Below are 19,029 nucleotides of genomic sequence, written 5' to 3'. Positions count from 1 at the left end.
TCAGCCACAAACGAGCCTGCAGCTGACGTGGACATTACCCCTCCATTAATCTTCATCCGCGAAGCCAAGCCAAAGAAAGAAGTCACAATTGTAAGAGGAATAGTCAGTAAATGAGAGTAGGCTCTTTCCACTTAGATTGGGAGAGATAAATACAAGAGGACAGGCTTTAGGGTGCAAGGTTTAGGGGAGCTTCTTCACTCAAGAGAGTGGTGGGAATTTGGAATGAGTTGCCATCTATGTGGTAAATGTAGGCTCACTCAAGTTTTAAGAATAAATTGGATAGATACTTGGATGAAAGGTCTGGAAGGTTATGGGATGGGTGCTGATCAGTGGGACTAGAGGAATGCTGTTTTGGCACAGACTTGAGGGCCCAAATGGCCTATTTTCTGAGCTGTCGTTTTCTATGGTTCTAGTTTGTGGAGGTTTGTTATCACAACAGAAACCCTGGCAAATTTCTACAGATGTCTGGTGGAAAGTGTGCTGACTGGCTACATCACAGTCTGGTATGGGGACACTATACCCCTGAGCATAAAGCCCTGCAAAAGGTAGTGAATACAGGCAAAACCTTCCTCACTATCAAGAATATTGACAGGGAGAGCAGCAGCAATCATCAAGGATCCCCACCACCCAGCACACACTCTGTTCTTGCTGCTCCCATTAGGAAAGAGGTCTAGTTGCCACAAGACTCACACCACCAGGTTCCAGAATAGACTCTAGCTCTCCACCATCAGACTCCTCAACCACAATTGGCAACTCGTTTAAGTACTCTATTGTGCACTTTATTGATTTTTGTTTTATTCTCTGCATTGCACAGTCGTTTTGTTTACATTCATTCTGCTTAACAGTTCCTTATTTGTTTACACTGTTCATTTTTTTGTACTACCAATAAGTGGTAATTCTGCCTCACCCGCAGAAAAAGAATCTCATGGCTATATGTGATGTCGTGCATGTACTGACAATAAATCTGAATCATATGGTGCTGATGAGGAAGAAGACACCTCCACCTTTTGCTTTTTCTGTGGATGCTGTGCAGTCCATCTGGTTCAACAGCACAGTCAGGAGTGAAAGGTGTGATCCAGGTCTTGGTAAAGCTGAAAACACTACTGGAGGCAATTATCATCATAATCTCTAAAAATACAATCATAGCACTCATTTTGAGATAACAGGATAAAAGTCAACGTTTTTCGCATATTTATCAAGAGAAAAACTTAAAAATATCAAATCATAAATTCACTAGTCTCTAGTCACATCTGATTTTAAAATGTGCTTGCAAATCAAGCCATTGTTTGCATTTCATCTTAATATTACTCAGTAATTACATCTTTCTCCAGAAACTCATAACGAGATCATGTCGAAAAATCTAAGATTTATCGAATATTTCTTTAACAAAGCATGTTAAGTGGAGGGAACCACAATTGGCAATGTCAGAAAGCTGGTACCTCACAGATTTTTCATAAATAGGGCACAAAATGATTAGAAAAAGCTCAAATTAAAGTAAAAATCTCTGGTATCCTGCATGTATGGGGTTGGCAGATCCAGATAAGTGAATTTTCTGGTTGCTTGAGATGGCAAACTAATAGCAAGGCGCACCAATTTTAAGCTTATTGATTTTTTTCTTTTAAATCCTATTTATTTTCCATAATTTTTTTGCCAGTTGCTTAAATTCAGAAAAACAAGAGAGTTTTGTTGCATTAAAAAAACATTGATCTGGCTCACCTCTTGTACCCCTATCAGAGGTACACTCTCCCTACACTCATATATTCTTTATAAAGCTGAAGGGACCAGGGAGGGAATGGTCAGTCAACATTTCAGGTCAGGACCTCAAAAAGGGGTCAGACCCAAAACTTTAAGTGTCCATTTCTCTCCACAGATGCTGCCTAACCAGCCATGTCTCTCCTCTCTCCAGCTTCGCAAGGACTCGTGTGGGGAGATAATGGCAATGATTCTGGTTGACATCCAATAAGTCAGCTGCATCCCTCCAGCTTCTCAATGATTGCTCATGATTCCAACACCTGTTTTTCTTGTGCTTCTCTTGTTTAGATACAAGGCACTTTCAGGTGGCCAATTGCCCCACCTGTAAGGCCGCATAGTTTGGCAATATGCGGCTGTTGAGAGGCCACGTGAATGTGCAGGAGGCGCCTGCAAGGCGAACTTTGTAACCCTCCTCCAAGGGGGATCATCGCCGCAGCACAGTGGCCTCCGCCTAAAAGCGGCTGCATTTGGGATAACAGTCAGCTGGCTAGCACCTGACAGCACGTCTCCCAGCTGCTCCTTCCCCTGGCACAGGACGTCGGGGCGGGGGAGAAGAGGTCTGGGCTGTCAGCTTGGGGACTGCAGGGCTGGAGCGGCCGGCGGGGGAGAATGGGGGCTGGCCGAAACAATGCCGGTACCCATTCTCCCCCACCGGCCGCTCCAGCCCCCGTTCTCCCCCGCCGTGGGGGGGGAGAGTGATCAGTGTGGGGACATTCCACGGGGGATGTCCCCACGCTGGCTGTCCCAGCTGACAGCCAGCTATCCTAACTTGACAGCCCAAGGGACAGGAGCCGGAATGTGCTCAGATGCACATCCTAGAGCAGCTGTCCCTTTAGGTGGCCAACACTGCGCTTTTAGCACTGCCACCTGAACGGCAAATCAAAGGGCCACTTTCTCTTTTTCAGGCGCATTCTTAACGGAGAATACACCTGAAGAAGCCTATTGAGTGCACCAACCCAAAATGTCTCAGTCTGCTGCCAAAGCCAGGTGAGGGATTTTTTTTTTGGTCTGATGATCAGGAGAGTAGAGAATTGTTAAAAATCAAAGGACACTATTGAAAACTCATAATTTAAAAAATATACAAAACAAAGTCTTTTAAAATTAAAAGTATTGAAGCTTGAAAAAAATTTTATCCCTGGACTCCATCTTTGCCCTACAATGTCCACTGAAATCTATGAAGTATCATTGATTTGATCAGTGGAGGATCAGAAATCAATTCCCCAGAATATTAGTAGGGCATTCCAATAAGAAGCTCCACTATAAACCTCTCCTTGACTTAGAGTTTCAGTGCCAACCCAGATGCCCAGGGAATCTCCAACCTGGCAGTCAACAGTAAAACCATCAAGGACCAGAGCAGACTACTACAAGGGCTCCAACCAAGGGTGCAAAGACAGCATTTACACCACATGAGGTAGAAGACCAGCTTTTGTGAAGAACTGAGATCCCTCCCATGTGCCCAGTGAAGACACCTGTTCTATAGAAAAGCAATCAGGTGTTATGGGGAAAAGGAACCTTATTAAATGGTAGAGCATGTTCAATGGGACCAATGGCCTACTTCTGTTCCTATTTAAGATGTTCCAGCCCCAAGCATAATGAATAGTTAGTGGGACTCAGATAGTGGCAGCCCAAACATTGCTAGCTTCCAGGAATTAGGACCAGTGATTGAGGCTTTGATGGCTTCAAGAAATTAGGACCAGGGGTGATAGACAACTGCCAGGTACTTAAGCCCTGTATCTTCAGGTCTCTTCAATGCTTGACAACATACAGGAACATGGAAACAAACAGTAGTGACTATGGAAGTGGCTACATTAGAGGAGAGGATATGATCCTCAACTATTCATATTCTCTGAAGAAATTTTCTTTCCTCTGTTTTTGCAAGATGGTACCAGAACATAATCCTTTCCTATGCTTTGAATGGCATACTGTATCTCAGTACATATGGCAATAATAAATATAGCCAAATCTAATTTAATTTCAGCTTTAATGGCTCAACTTTGACAGTTTCAACTAGTTAGTGCAAACCAGGCTTAAAACATTCATCCCAGGAAGCAGGTTGAGAGTAGTTGAAGTCATGATAATTTAATGTTTAAAAACACAGATGAAGAATATTTAACTTTTTTCAATTAATTATCACTTCCAAAGATCTGAAATTCACAACAAATTAATTTATTAATTCCATTTGCAAAGATTGCAACAGATAGAACACAGAAAATCAGGACATCTAACAACAAGTTCCAAATTTCTGCTTGCACGTTTTCTCCATGACCGAGAAGGATTAATTTAGTGTGCCTATTTCATCTCACATTCTAATATGTAGTTGTTTACTGAAAAAGTCTGTGCAGGAGAGGAGGGAGTGAATCGATATGCAAGTGAGAATAGCAGGGCCTGCAGCACCAGTGGAGGCAAAAGGGCAGATCATGTTTCATGTAAAAATCCTGCCGTCTTGCAATGTCTCCACAGATGCTGCTTGATATCCAGAGTTCTTCCAGATGTTTGCTTTTTACTTGAGTCCAGCATCTGGAATCTCATGTTCCCAAAACAAAAAAAAACTACACATCTACAGTCAGTGGTGACAGCCTTCGTATCACCACAAATTCAGATCCATTGTCATAAACGTCAGTAATGTAGAAACAGGCAGAGGTCATCACTTTCCAACAGCACATTCTACCATTTTTATGGATTAAGGGGTCCTGGGAAAAAAAGTAAAGTAGTAATCAAGCATCAACAAGCTTAGATGGCTGCATGGCCAACCCTTTTGTGCATTTTTAGTTTATATGGCCAGTTATCACTCACTTATTCAAATTGAGGGAGCAGGTAGTATCCCTAGTATAATACTAAACTGCCAAGCAACAAGCAAATTGCGTGGCTTGTGGTTCTCCAACCTTCATATACATAATTACATTATGTCAGCTTTTAAAAATAGCAGCTGATGAGAAAGTAAACTTCAAAAACCAAAAACCAATTCCTAATTGAACCATGTGCCTGTCCAGGTCTTTTATACACTGTAATTGTGCCTACCTCTACCACCTATTTTGGCAGCTTATTCTATATACCCACCACCTCTATGTGGTGAAACAATTTCGTCAGATTCCCTTTAATACACATCTCTCTCACTTTAGCCATGTCCTTCAAGATTTTATACCTCTACAAGGTTATCCTTGAGTCTTTATTCTCTAGGAAAAGAGCCCCAGCCAATCCAGACTTAAGATCTTCAGTCCCACTAACATTCTTTTTATAAAAAAAACTTTATTTCAAAGAAAAATGAAACATAACATACAGTATAAAGAGTCAAAGAATTTTTTTTCATTAATACCCACCCCCCTCCCCCCACCCTCAGCCAGCTCCCTTAAGGGGAACAAAAAAAAGAAAATATTAATTATATATATATATTTTTTAATTTAAAATGTTAACAACATTTCAAAGTATATCTAAATGCATATATTTCAAATACAGTGACCACTTACTAACAAAAGAAGAATAATTATCATGTAAAGTATAAGTAATTTTTTTCCATAACACATACTTTCAATTCATTATGCCAACGAGGTATATTAATCTCCATATCATCTTTCCAAGTACTTCCAACATACAAAAGCAATTTGAATTTTATCCAATCCCATTCCTCTTAACAAATATAAATTTCCCAACAAGAAAATCATTGGATCTAACGGTAGTATAAAATTATATAATTTGTCCAAAACTACTTTAATACCTCGCCAAAATGATTGAACTTTAACACAATTCCATACAGCATGTAAAAAAGTTCCAATACATGAACCACATCTAAAACAAGAATCCGAATTACTAAATCCATATTTTTAAAAAACTTTTCCAGGGTCAAATACAATTGATGTTAAAAATTATAATTAACCATTCCAGAGCACACATTAGTCAATTTAGTTACTTTGTCTTGACACATACTTGCCCAATCTTCTTCAGGAAAAATAAACACTAAATTACTCTCCCATTTAAGTTTAGATTTCTCCCAAACTGGCTTATCCATACTATCTTGTAACAAATTATACCTAACTGAAATATAGCCTTTTTTCGGTACAGGGGAAATCAAAGATTCAAATCTCGACAAAGTAGGTAAAATCATCTCTTTACCATAATTATCTTTTATCAAAGCTCTAAGTTGATAACACGCAAAAAAAAAATTAACAGGTATGTCAAATCTTTCTCTCAATTGATTAAAAGAAATTGCCCCTCAACAAAACAATCTTGTATTGTCTTTATACCTTTAAAATCCCAAGTCGTTAAAATGATTGTTAAACATTGAAAAAGGAATAAGCTGATTATTATACAATGGAGTTAAAATTGATAATTTATCTTTCAACCCTAACACCCTGTTTTTTTTAACCAAATCTTTAACAAATGTTTCAATATTAGCATATCATATTGCTGTAACAAATTAAAGTTCCAACGAAATATAAATTCATGTACTTCAACCCTAGGAATACACACCATCTCCACTTTAACCCAGCTAGGAGACTGATCTAAATCCATCAATCTACTTATGAACTTCAACTGTGCCGCTTCATAATAATTTTGAAAACGTGGTAATTGTAATCCACCCAGTGTATATTTCCATGCAGGTCCATGCAGCGCCATTCAAGCTAATTTACCTTTCCATAAAAACTCTCTTACAGCTTTATTCAAATCTTGAAAAAACCCTTAGAAAGTAAACAAGGTAATGACTGAAATAAATATTGAATTTGTGGAAAAATATTCATTTTAATACAATTAACCCGACCAATCGAAGTTAATGGAAGATCTTTCCACTTAATCAAATCTGCTTTAATCCATCTTAATATAAGGTACATAATTTAATTGATAATTCATATCCATAAACAGACCTAAATATTTAATTTTACTTGTCCACCTTAATTTGGTAATTGTTTCAAATTCAGAATAATCTCCCACTCCAACAGGTAAAATTTCACTTTTGTCCCAATTAACTTTATATCCCAATAATTCTCCAAATTTCAACAAGCACTCTTGCAATTGTTTCAACGAACGCTCCGGTTCCGTTAAAATATACCAACATATCATCCGCAAATAAATTAATTATATATTCTTCATTCTTAACCCACATCCCTCTAATTTCTTAATTTTGTCTAATAGCTTCAGCTAACGGTTCAATAACCAATGCAAATAAGGCTGGTGACAATGGGCAGCCCTGTCAAGTTGAACGGGTCAATTTAAATGGTAAAGAAATCTGTCCATTCGTCACCACCCAAGCCATCGGGTTCGTATATAAAGCCTTAACCCAACCAATTAAAAAAGGGCCGAATTTAAATTTCTCCAACACCTTAAATAAAAAATTCCACTCAACTCTATCAAAAGCTTTTTCTGCATCTAATGCAACCACCATAGATAGGATGGTTAAGTTGCTTTCGGTATACATTGACCAAAGTAATTAATTGAAGTATATTGTCTGATGCATGTCTATTTATAATAAAACCTGTTTGATCAATATGTACCAATTTAGGCAAATATTTAGTGAGTCTATTAGCTAATACTTTTGCTATAATTTTATAATCCACATTTAATAAAGAAATAGGTCTATACGAAGACACTTTCAATGGATCTTTTTTCGGAATAACAGTTATTAAAGCACTCGAACATGATTCCGGTAACTTCTGATCTTCAGTCACTTGATTCAACACCTCTCCAAATTCATTAGATAAATCATCATTTAAAAATTTATAAAATTCCACAGGGAATCCATCGTCCCCTGGGGACTTTCTGTTTGGCGTTTCCTGAATAGCTTCCTTAATTTCAAAATCCACAAAAGGAGATTCCAATTCCTGAACATCAATTCCATTTAATACCAGTAACTTTAATTTAGATAAGTGAGAATCAATAAAACTATTATCCTGTTTCCCCTCAGAAGTATATAATTTTTGATAAAATGAATAAAATTGGTCATTAATTTCCTGAGGCTTATGTTATTATTGAATTCTTCTTAACAGCATTAATAATCCAAGACATCTGTTGAGGTTTCAATTGCCAAGCAAGTACTTTTTGAGCTTTCCCCCAACTCATAATAACATTGTTTAGATCGATTAATTAAGCGCTCAAACTGATAAGTTTGTAAAGTATTATAACACAACTTCGACCTCTCCAATGCAATTTTTTTAATCTTGTTACACCTTTCTGAAAATCCTTCTCTAACTCACCAATCTTATTTTCTAACTCTAAACTTTCTGCCATATATTGTTTCTTTACTTTCGTAGAAAAACTAATGATCTGCCCTCTCAAATAAGCTTTTAAAGCATCCCATATTACAAAATTACTATCCACAGAGTTAACATTTTCAGACAGAAATAAAGAAATCTGCTCTTTAACAAGAGTAACAAACTCCGGTTTTTTTTCAAAAACACTGCATTAAACCTCCATCGAAACAACGGACGCACTACCTCCGAACTTTCACAAGAAAAAAGTAATAATGAATGATCTGATACAACTCTACTTATATTTTCAGCTTGTAATACTCTACCTTGTAAATGTGCTGATACCAAAAATAAATCAATTCTAGAAAACAAATCATGTCTCGAAAAATAAAAATAAAAATCCTTCTCTGTAGGGTTAAATTTTCTCCAAATATCCACCAAATTTAAATTTTTCATTAATGCATTAATTTGTGTTGCCATCTTTGATTTCCTTATAATCTTTGGGTTTCTATTCAATAAAGGGTTGAGAACACAATTAAAATCACCACCAACTAAAACATTTTCATTAGCTTGAGTTAACAATAAAAAAAGCTTCTGAGATAAACCGCTCATCATCTTTATTAGGGGCATAAAGATTCAACAATGTCCACGATTCAGCAAAAATTTTACAATTCACTCTTAACACCCTACCAGCATACCCCTCAAGATTCCAATTCAAAAGGTAAATTTTTATGGATCAAAATCGCTACTCCCCTTGCCTGAGAATTAAAAGCAGCAGCAAAAACATGACCAACCCAATCCCTTTTCAATTTCAAATATTCTTTCTAGTCCCACTAACATTCTTGTGAATCTTTTCTGCACCTTTTCAACTTAATGACACATTTCCTGTAACTAAGCAACCAAAATTGCGCACAACACTCCAAGTGTGGTCTCACCAGTCTTCTCGCAGTTGCAACATGATGCACCAACTCATACATCAACGCTAATGAAGGCAAGCAGCCAAATACTTTTTTCACCATCCTATCTACCTATGCTGCCACTTTCAGAGAACAATGCATTTGTACCATTTGGTCTCTGGGTTCTACATCACTCTCCAGGGCCCAGCCATTTACTGTGCAAGTCCTGCCCTCCTTTAACTCACCAAAATGTATCACTTCACATTTGTCAGAGTTAAATTCCTTGTCATTCCTTGGCCCACTTTTCCAGTTGATCAATTTTCTGTTGTGATCTTATTCATTGTTCACTATACACATTTTTTTGATCAGTTTTACAGCATGGAAACAGATCCAATGGTCAAACTTCTTTGTGCTGAGCAAGTTGTCAAGATTATTGATATAGATGACAAACAACAAAGGACCAAGCACCAATCCTTCAGATATGCCACTAGTCACAGGCCTCCAGTCTGAACAGCTATCACCCATAGAATACTACACCAGAAAGCAGGCCATTCAGTCCTTCTAGTCTGTGACAATCACATTCGCAGATCCCACTGACCTGGTCCCACTCCATAACCCTCCAGGCCTCTCCCATTCATGTATATATTTTATCTATTTTTAAACCTCAAGATTGAGCCCACATTCATCAGCTGTACGTTCCGCACTCCCACCTCTGAGTGAAGAACTTTTCCCTAATGTTCCCCTAAACCTTTCCCCTTTCATCTTAAAACTATGACCTCTCATATTTATCTCCCCCAATCTAAGTGGAAAAAGCCAACTCACATCCTCTCTATCTATACCTCTCAATCTTGTAAACCCTATCAAATCTCCCCTCATTTTTCTTCGCTTCAAGGATAAAGTTCTAATCTGTTTAATCTTTCCTTGTAACTCAACTCCTGAAGACTTGACAGCATCCTAGTAAATTTTCCCAATTGTATTGATATCCTTCCTGTAGTTAAGATGACCAGAACTTCACACAATATTCCACATTTGGCCTTACCAATGTCCTAAACAACTTCAACATAACATCTCACTACTTAATACTTTGATTTATAAAGGCTAAGATGCCAGAAGATTTCTTTACAACCCTGTCCACTTGTGACACCACCTTCAGGGAACAATGTATCTGTATTCCCAGATCTCTTTGCTCCTCTGCACTCCTCAGTATCCTACCATTTACTATACATTCCTACTTTTGCTTGCCCTTCCAAAATGCATCACCTCACACTTATCTGCATTAAACTCCACCTGCCATTTTTTGGCCCATCCTCCCAGTTGGTCCAGATCCCTCTGCTACCTTTAAAATAAAATCTTCCTTGCTGTCCACAATGCCTCCTATCTTTGTGTCATCAGCAAACTTGCTGATCCAATTTACATCCATTACCACTCTCTGGCTTCTCCCACAAAGCCATTCTCAAATCCAGTTTACTACAACAGAAGTTTGAAAATCTGGACTTGTTGGGGATTGGGTTGGTCCGGATTTTCACGCAGTACATTTAAAATTAAAATTTAAGGAGGAATACAGAGGTGAACAGGCACATTTTGATAGTTTATTCATGAGCAAATACAGCATGCTTCATTTAACAAAATGAGCAGTTTTAAAGAACACAAAGATGTTGCTGTGTATCTACGGCACTTACACATGCATGCACATAAAAGCCTGTTTAAGTTTTAAAAAATTGAGTTTTTGAAAAGTCCAGATTTTCATGTGGTCTGGATTTCTGACAACTAGATTTTTGGCATTCTTCTGTACTTCACTATGATAATGAGCAAATGAACTTTCCATGTGGGACATTGTCAAATGTCTTACTAAAGTCCATGTGGACAACATCCACAGCCTTTCATTCATCAACTTTCATAGCAAACTAAGATTTATTAAACACATCCTGCCACACGCAAACCCACACTGACTGTCCCTGATCAGCCCCCAACAATATTAAAAAAAAACAATAATCTGAACTACCCGCCAATCCTCCGGTACCTGACCTGTGGCTAAGAACATTGTAAATGCAACTGCCAAGGCCTCTGCCATTTCTACACTAGTCTCCCTCAAGGTCAGACCTTGTTAGGCCTTATTTATTTTAAAACAGCAAGGACTTCCTCCTCTTTAATCTATACAAGTTTCATGACCTCAGTGCTCACCTCACTTCCCTAGACTCTGTGCCAGTTTCCTGAGTAAATAGAGATACAAAAAAAACCTATTCAGGATCTTCCCCCACCTTTTCTGGCTCCATACAAAGCCGTCCACTCTGATCTTCAAGAGATCCAATTATGCCCCTTACTATCCTTTTGCACTTAATATAGCTGTAGAAGCCCTTAGGATTTTTCTTCATCTTGTCTGCCAAAACAACCTAATGTCTTCTCTTTGTCCCTCCTGATTTCCTCAAGTTTTTTGTGCACTTTTTAAAATATCCACAAATACTCATTTGCTCTTTGTTGGTGATACCCACTATACACCTCCCTTCTTCTTAACCAGATCCCCAATCTCCTTTGAAAAACCAAGGTTCCTCAAGCCTGTTCACAGTCTTTAATCCTTACAGGAACGTACAAACTCAGCACTCTCCAAATTTCACCTCTGAAGGCTTTCCACTTACTGATCACATCCTTGCCAGGAAACAACCTATCCCAATCCACAATTTCTCGATCCCTTCTCATTTCCTCAAAATTGGCCTTTCTCCAATCTAGAATCTCAACCAGAGGATCCAACCTATCTTTCTCCATCATTATCTTGAAACTAATACCATTAAGATCACTGGACCCAAAGTGTTGCCCTACACATACTTCTGTCACCTGTTCTGTTTCACTTCCTAATGGGAGATGCATTATTGCACTTTCTCCAGTTGAGAACTCTATATTTTGATATGTAAAACTTCCTTGAACACATTTGACAAATTCTCAGCAATCCAGTCTTTTTACAGTATGGGAGTCCCAGTCAATATGTGGAAAATTGAAAATTACCTCCTATCACAACCTTGTTTCCTGCAGCTATCGACCATCTCTGCAGATTTGCTCCTCCAATTATACCCATTGGATGATCTATAATACAACCCTATTAATGAGGTCATGCCTTTCCCATTCCTCAGCTCCACCCATATAGCCTCAGTATTCTATCCCTCTAAGTCTGTCCTGTCTGAGCACAACTGTACTATTTTCCCTGACGAGCAATGCCACTCATCCCCATTTCACGCCTTCCATGGAATCCCGGAACATTGAGCTGCCAGTCCTGCCCTTCCTGCAACCAAATTTCATCAATGGCCACATGGCCATAATTCCACATGCCATCCCATTCTCTAAGCTCATCTGCCTTTCCTACAATTGACCTTTCAATTAAATAGATGTACCTGAAAATATTATTTCCATCATGCATAATCCTTTAATTTCTGTCTCCAACCACAATCTTATCATCTTTTTACTTCACTCCACTATCTGCTCTGGTACCCATTCCTCTGCAAATCTAGTGTAACCACTCCTCTCTCCCCCACCCCACAGCACAGCACTGGCAAACATTCCCACAAGGATAAAAGTCCCCTTCAGTTCAGATGCAAGCCACCCTGCCCTGACCAGGTCCCACTTTGCCCTAACTGATGGAGGCAAATTTGCTAAGAGCCTTTCATGGAATTGTGTATCTGTACCTGCAAGTCTCTGTTCTACAAAACTTTGTAATAATTACTAATTATGCCAATGACCTTTTCAACCCAATCAATGACACTGATGATCAACCACACATGACCCAGCATCAATACCTGCAAGCATACTGCAAATTCCTATCTGGAACCCCACTGCCATCAAGCCAATTTTGCATCAATTGGCTCAATCTCCCTGCACACCACAGCACAGCACTGGCAAACATTCCCACAAGGATAAAAGTCCCCTTCAGTTCAGATGCAAGCCACCCTGCCCTAACCAGGTCCCACCTTGCCCTAACCGATGGAGGCAAATTTGCTAAGAGCCTTTCATGGAATTGTGCATCTGTACCTGCAAGTCTCTGTTCTACAAAACTTTGTAATAATCACTAATTATGCCAATGACCTTTTCAACCCAATCAATGACACTGATGATCAACCACACATGACCCAGCATCAATACCTGCAAGCAAACTGCAAATTCCTATCTGGAACCCCACTGCCATCAAGCCAATTTTGCATCAATTGGCTCAATCTCCCTGCACACCACTTTGGAATAGCCCATCAGCAGGATCATGTCAATGCCACTGACAAAGCAAATTTGACAATGTTTACTGCCTTGTCCTGGTTCCTTTTCCCCATCTCTTCAGAAAAAAAACAATTAAATTTGTCAGATGCTGCTTCCCACACACACAGCCACGCTGACTATCCCTAATCAACCCTCGACTTTTCAAATGCGAATAGGTCCGGTCTCCCAGTAACTTTCCCTCTACTAATATTCGGCTCACGACCCCGTTTCGTCCTTGAAGACCTTCTTAAATAAAGGAACAACACTGATCAATTTTCAGTCTTCCAGCGTTTGATCCAAGGCTAACAGTACAAATCTCTCCATCAGCAGGGCCCCAGCAATTTCTCCCCTTGCTTCCCTCAACGTCCTCGTCAGGCCCCAAGGATTCATCCGTCTTAATGCCCTTTACTCGTTCATGGATGTTCAAGAATTCAGGGACGAGAACAATGATATCTCGAAACGTATCCACGAGGTACTGCCGGCAGTCTTAAAGTGCATTAAGATGGATGAATCCTTGGGGCTTCTTCATTTTTTCACATTTCATATTTCTATTCGACGTAAACAATAGTTTGAAGCCCATCACCACTTCTTCCTCCAGTCACTGAGGAACATTAAGAAAATTGTAATATTCCACAACTCTTTTAGATCTTTTTTGCGATACAAGCTTCACAATGAGTAGAATAATTTATTAACACTAACTTTACAGTTAAAAAAGAAAGCATTTTCACAGCAAAATCCAGAAGGATTAGCAGTGTGGAAGGAGGAGTGGGGGCGGGGCAGGAAGGATCACTGCCACATCAGAATCATTGATGCTCAAGTCAACTGCACCATTCGGAGCCGAGCGTCTGGCTGCAGGTTTTAAGCAATCATTTTGCAGCCCTCTCTGAAAGTGTGAAACGTCCAAGTTCTTTAATCTGCAGCCCCGATGTTTCAACGGACTTGAATGGTATTTCAGGGAGAGAGAAAAGAAAAGCTAGTTGGAATTGTTCGATCATGAATGTTCGCAAAATACGCCAGTAAACTGGGGCCAAGTTCTGCTTTCCAACATACGCCGAACACATTTAACCTGCAATCACACCCTTTACGCAGGGTATCAAATTTAAACCCCCCTCCCCCCCATTATTTTATTTGCAATGTTTAAAAAATTAAACAGAGTCTCTTCACCATTCTGCTCGTAAAATATTGATGATGCTCCAGGCAACAGCGCTACATTGTAGCCGCCGTTACCTCCTGCTTCCAGAGCCAGACATCCACCCAAAGCAAGAGACTCCATTGCAGCCACCAAGGACTCGCATGGTGTGGGAAGGAAGGAAGAGAGAGGTCGAAATTTAAGTGAGCCCTCGAGGAGAATCCACAAATACCCGCAATAGGAGAGGAAACGTTTTCTTTCGAGCGCACAAGCAGCAATTTTACACAAAATCCACACTCGGATGCATCGCCGACGAGCCAAATGGGGGGGGGGGGGGGGGGAATAGAGAGGCGAGGTTTAAAGCAGAAAGAGGGCGAAGTCTCTTACAGTCCAGGTGCTTCTTCTTGGGCCCCATCACCTCGTGGGTCGTCGCTTTGCAGACCGCCCTGGCCACGGCGGAGCCGGTCACACTGTACTGGGCCGCCGCGATCCGGTCCGTGATGGTCTGTCCCGACATTTTCTATCGCCTTCTCCCTCTCCCTTCGCAATGAACAATTTGGGGGGGGGGGATTAAACGGTGGGTGTCAAAAAATAAACCTGCAGGAGGAGGAGGAGGGGGGCGGATAGTCAGCCGCCAGTCGCCTGTCAAAAAGCCCCCAGCCCAGTCCGGGAATCGAGAGCGGAGCGGGTCGTCGACCGGAGGGGGGCGCTGCGGCGCACACCTGGGGGGACGGCCGGCCGCCTCCGAGCTCGGCCCCCTCACTGTCTGCAAGGCGAGCGATCACTGTGGGGAGGGGCGCATTGCCAATGGACGAGGAGGTGACACTCCACCACGCTGACCCCAACGGACCGTCAGGGAGGCGGGGCCAGGTTAGCAACGGAGACCCCCCCCCTCCCCATCCACCCCGCGCCTCCTCCCCGGCCCCAAGACCGAGCTCTCACCGCCCCCCTCTGGCTGGACGCTCCGGCTCCCTATCCGTCCGAAATATTTGATAAAATGGCGATAGGTTCGGGGAGGGGGGTTAATCTGGTCCCCCCTCCCCTCCTTTTGCTCAGATGACACGTCATTACCTCCCCCTCCCCCGCCCCAGGTTAAAGGGGAGGGTGTCCCTCCATCGCAACCATGTCATTTCTCGGGTTTGCCGACATAAATTACACCTGTGTGAAAGATTGGGTGATGGGGATGATTGATGCTCTAATCCTAGTTCTCCTTCCACCCCTTCTCTCATCACATTTAATACGATCGCGCCTTCTTCTCCATCTCCAAAGCCCGTGGGAGTCCCCTCCCATCTTGAAGGTTGCTGTTTCATTGTCTGTTTACACTTGACCTTCCAAGATGATCATGTGCAGGAAACTGCTCTGCTGTAACCGTTGCATTTTTCTTTTCTTTTGTCATTATGATACACTGCATTATTTCAAAGAATTTGTTTCAAAGTCTATAAACAATTGAAATGAATAAAAGCATGGTCTCCGGTCATTTGTACAAGCACTGCATCCTTGACCCACTGATGCTGACTTGAGCGCTCCAGAACTTCAACTCAACATCCACAAAGAAATGTAAACATATTTCCAAGATTGGCTCGTGACTTGGGAGGAATCCCGCAGGAGGTGGTGATACCTTGCACCTTTTGGCTGTCCTTTTTTTTTAAGCTGGATGGAGAAGGTTTGGTCGACCTGTTGGAGTAGCATTGGTGAGCAACTGCAGTGTGTTTCATGTTTGGTACAGACTGCATGTTCCATGTGCTGGTAACTGAGGGTGTAAATATTTACAAAGGCAAAACAATGGGGTAACATGTCACCATGTCCCATTAACACAGTCAGATTGTGTGATTCATTTATGACCTAAACCCTCCGCATTGACAAACCCAGGCATAGATTTTTAATGAAATTTAAACAAAAGCTAAGGACCACCATCTGATTCCCCATCTATCCACTCTATTCTTATGCTCACTTCATCAGGTTTAACTGATGCCCATGTACACCTTATTAATAAATAATGTTAAGAAAATGTACTGTACCAGCATCAAAACCAGAATATTGGAAAACCTTAAATACTGAATTCTTGTTTATGTATTTAATAATTATTGGGATAAATTTGTATACTAAACAGGAAAATATGAATCATTTCTTCATCATGCCCCTTGTTTTCTATTTGCCATCTTAAATCAGAAGTATCTGAGTTTTGGTCATTATTGAGGTGCCTTTTCCTCACACATGAAGGCTTGTTTTTGGCCAAACCACTGGAAATGATGAGACAGCATATGGAATGGAGATTGAGAATTTGGTTGGCGAATAACAGTCTTGCTCTCACCAAGACCAATGAGCCAGGAACCTACATAGCTGTCTGCATTAAAAGGATGGAGGTAGACAGGGTCAGAACTTTCAAGTTCCTGTTGGTCCATCTTTCAGATCTTGCCAGCATGTCGGAGCAACCCTGAAGAAGCCACACCAATACCTCTACAGTCAGAAGCGATTTGGCATGTTTTCAGTTATGTTATCGAACCTCTACAAGGCATTATGGAAAGGAAATTGACAGGTTACATCACAGCCTGTTTGGGGAAATTGATGCAGAAATCTCCAGAAGGTATTGCACAAAGTCAGGTTATCACAGGCTCTGACCTCTCTTCCATTGAATGCAGCTCTGTACTGGGCAGAAGGTACAGAAGCCTGAAGGACTGCACGTCTAGGTTCAAGAACGGTTGCTTTCCAATAAGCTCTTGATCCTTCTCTTGGACTCCTTCCACACCACAAAAGAATTGTCTGCATTATTGCTGTCACCTTTTTTTTGCACTGGGATAACTGAATATTTTTTCTGTATCGTCTCTATTCAATTGGATATACTTTTGTAGTTGTTTCTGTAATTTCTATTACAAAGTGTCCCTCCATCGCAACCATGTCATTTCTTGGGTTTGCCGACATAAATTACACCTGTGTGAAAGATTGGGTGATGGGGATGATTGATGCTCTAATCCTAGTTCTCCTTCCACCCCTTCTCTCATCACATTTAATACGATCGCGCCTTCTTCTCCATCTCCAAAGCCCGTGGGAGTCCCCTCCCATCTTGAAGGTTGCTGTTTCATTGTCTGTTTACACTTGACCTTCCAAGATGATCATGTGCAGGAAACTGCTCTGCTGTAACCGTTGCATTTTTCTTTTCTTTTGTCATTATGATACACTGCATTATTTCAAAGAATTTGTTTCAAAGTCTATAAACAATTGAAATGAATGTTCAGCTGCAGCAGGTAAGAATTTCAGTGCACATATACATTGTACAATGTATATAACAATCAACTCATTATCTTATTGCTATGCCATGATGATCAAAATTAAAAATGAGATGAAAGAACCAACAAATCAGATGTTCTTCACATATTAATCCACCATTTTTATTATATAAAAATTATGTTCATTAACTGATGCAATGCAAAGTCTTCAAGTTGTCTTCAAGAATATCTTGACAGGAAGAGGGAGAGACAATTGAGGGGGGGGGGGGTGTTAGAGAGAATATCTTGAACTATCCTCATCACAGTGTGCAGAGTAAAAACATCTGTGAGGTCTGACTCTTGTTGCAGTCACAGGATTTAGACCATGTGGCACAGCTTCATTTCACCATGCTACCTCTTGACAATGAACATGGGTACAGTAAGAACTTCTAAGTGGTCTATTTCTCCTATTCCTGAACTGAAAATATTCCAAACGTTCATACCCATGCTAATCCAAATGTTAAGGTTTGCAAATTGCACCATGTTAACACTTCTTTGATGGTTGTGGCAGGTACTGTCTTATCTCAGGAGCCTTATTAGCAAATTTTAAAGTGCTGTGACCATTTGTCTAGAGATTTCAGATTTATTGTCAGAGTGCATACATGACATCTCATACAACCCTGATATTCATTGTTCTGCAGACAAGCAGAATTACCATTTATCGGTAGTGCAAAAAAACTGTACCCAATGTAAACAAACAAAGAAATGTAAACAAACTGTGCAATACAGAGAGAAGATCTCAATAGAAGTGCAAAAGTAAGAGTCCTTGAATTAATCCCTGATTGAGTTTGTTTTTGAGGAGTCTGATGGTGGAGGGGTAGCACCTGTTCCTGATGGTGCAAATCTTGTGGCACCTATATTTCTTTCTTTATAGTACCAGTGAGAATAGAGCATATGCTTGGTGATGTGGGTCCCTGTAGATGTTCTCAATGGTGCAGAGGGCTTTGCCTGTGATGTTTTGGGCTGTGTCCACTACCTTATGCTCAAGGGTATTGGTGTCCCCATACCAGGCCATGATGCAGCCAGTCAGCACACTTTCCACCACACATCTGTAGAAATTTGCTACGGTTCTGATGTCATACCAAACATCTGTTTCCTCCTGAGGAATAGAGGTGCTGATGTGCTTTCCTCACAATGCCATTAGTATGTTGGGTTCAGGAAAAATTGTCTGAGATAGTGACTCCCAAGAACTTAAATTTGCTCACCCTCTCCACCCCTGATCCCCCAATGATCACTAGACCATACAACTCTGATTTTTCCTTCCTGAAGTCAACAATCAGCTCTTGGTTTTGGAGACTTTGAGTGTGAGGTTGTTGTTGGTGCACCATTCAGCCAAGTTTTCAATCTCCATCCAGTGTGATGACTCTTCTCCCCTTTTTAAACAACCCACTACCATCCTATTGTCAGTGAATTTTTAGATGGTGTTGTTGTACTGAGCCAGTCACAGGTGTGTAGAGAAACACAAAAACTGCAGATGATGGAATCTTGAGCTGCTGGAGAAACTCAGCGGATCAGGCAGGATCCATGCGAAGAAATGGTCAGTCAAAATTTCACGTTGAGTGTTTATCAAGAGTAAAATAAAA

At 40.6% G+C, this 19,029-nt stretch overlaps 1 protein-coding gene across 25 annotated transcripts in view; it reads right to left on the bottom strand.

Annotated features, from left to right (window-relative positions):
• The window catches only part of LOC138736934 (clathrin coat assembly protein AP180-like), a 209,066-nt gene extending 193,806 nt beyond the window's left edge, over nt 1–15,260 (bottom strand). For 17 of the 25 annotated variants that reach the window (XM_069887148.1, XM_069887150.1, XM_069887154.1 and 14 more), the window contains exons 1-2: nt 15,126–15,259; nt 14,571–14,780 (exon numbers count right to left, since the gene is read on the bottom strand). In XM_069887148.1, coding sequence (XP_069743249.1) covers nt 14,571–14,700 — 130 coding nt within the window. In that variant the 5' untranslated portion in view covers nt 14,701–14,780; nt 15,126–15,259. Of the gene's footprint in view, nt 1–14,570; nt 14,781–15,125 lie in introns of all 25 variants that reach the window. The other 8 variants (XM_069887162.1, XM_069887167.1, XM_069887168.1 and 5 more) reach the window with 4 other exon arrangements.
• Nucleotides 15,261–19,029: the final 3,769 nt, after the last annotated feature.

This window comes from Narcine bancroftii, chromosome 6 (genome assembly GCF_036971445.1).
Source record: "Narcine bancroftii isolate sNarBan1 chromosome 6, sNarBan1.hap1, whole genome shotgun sequence".
NCBI lineage: Eukaryota > Metazoa > Chordata > Chondrichthyes > Torpediniformes > Narcinidae > Narcine > Narcine bancroftii.
The sequence above is the reverse complement of the archived record's forward strand: the minus strand, read 5'-3'. Positions and strand labels throughout refer to the sequence as shown.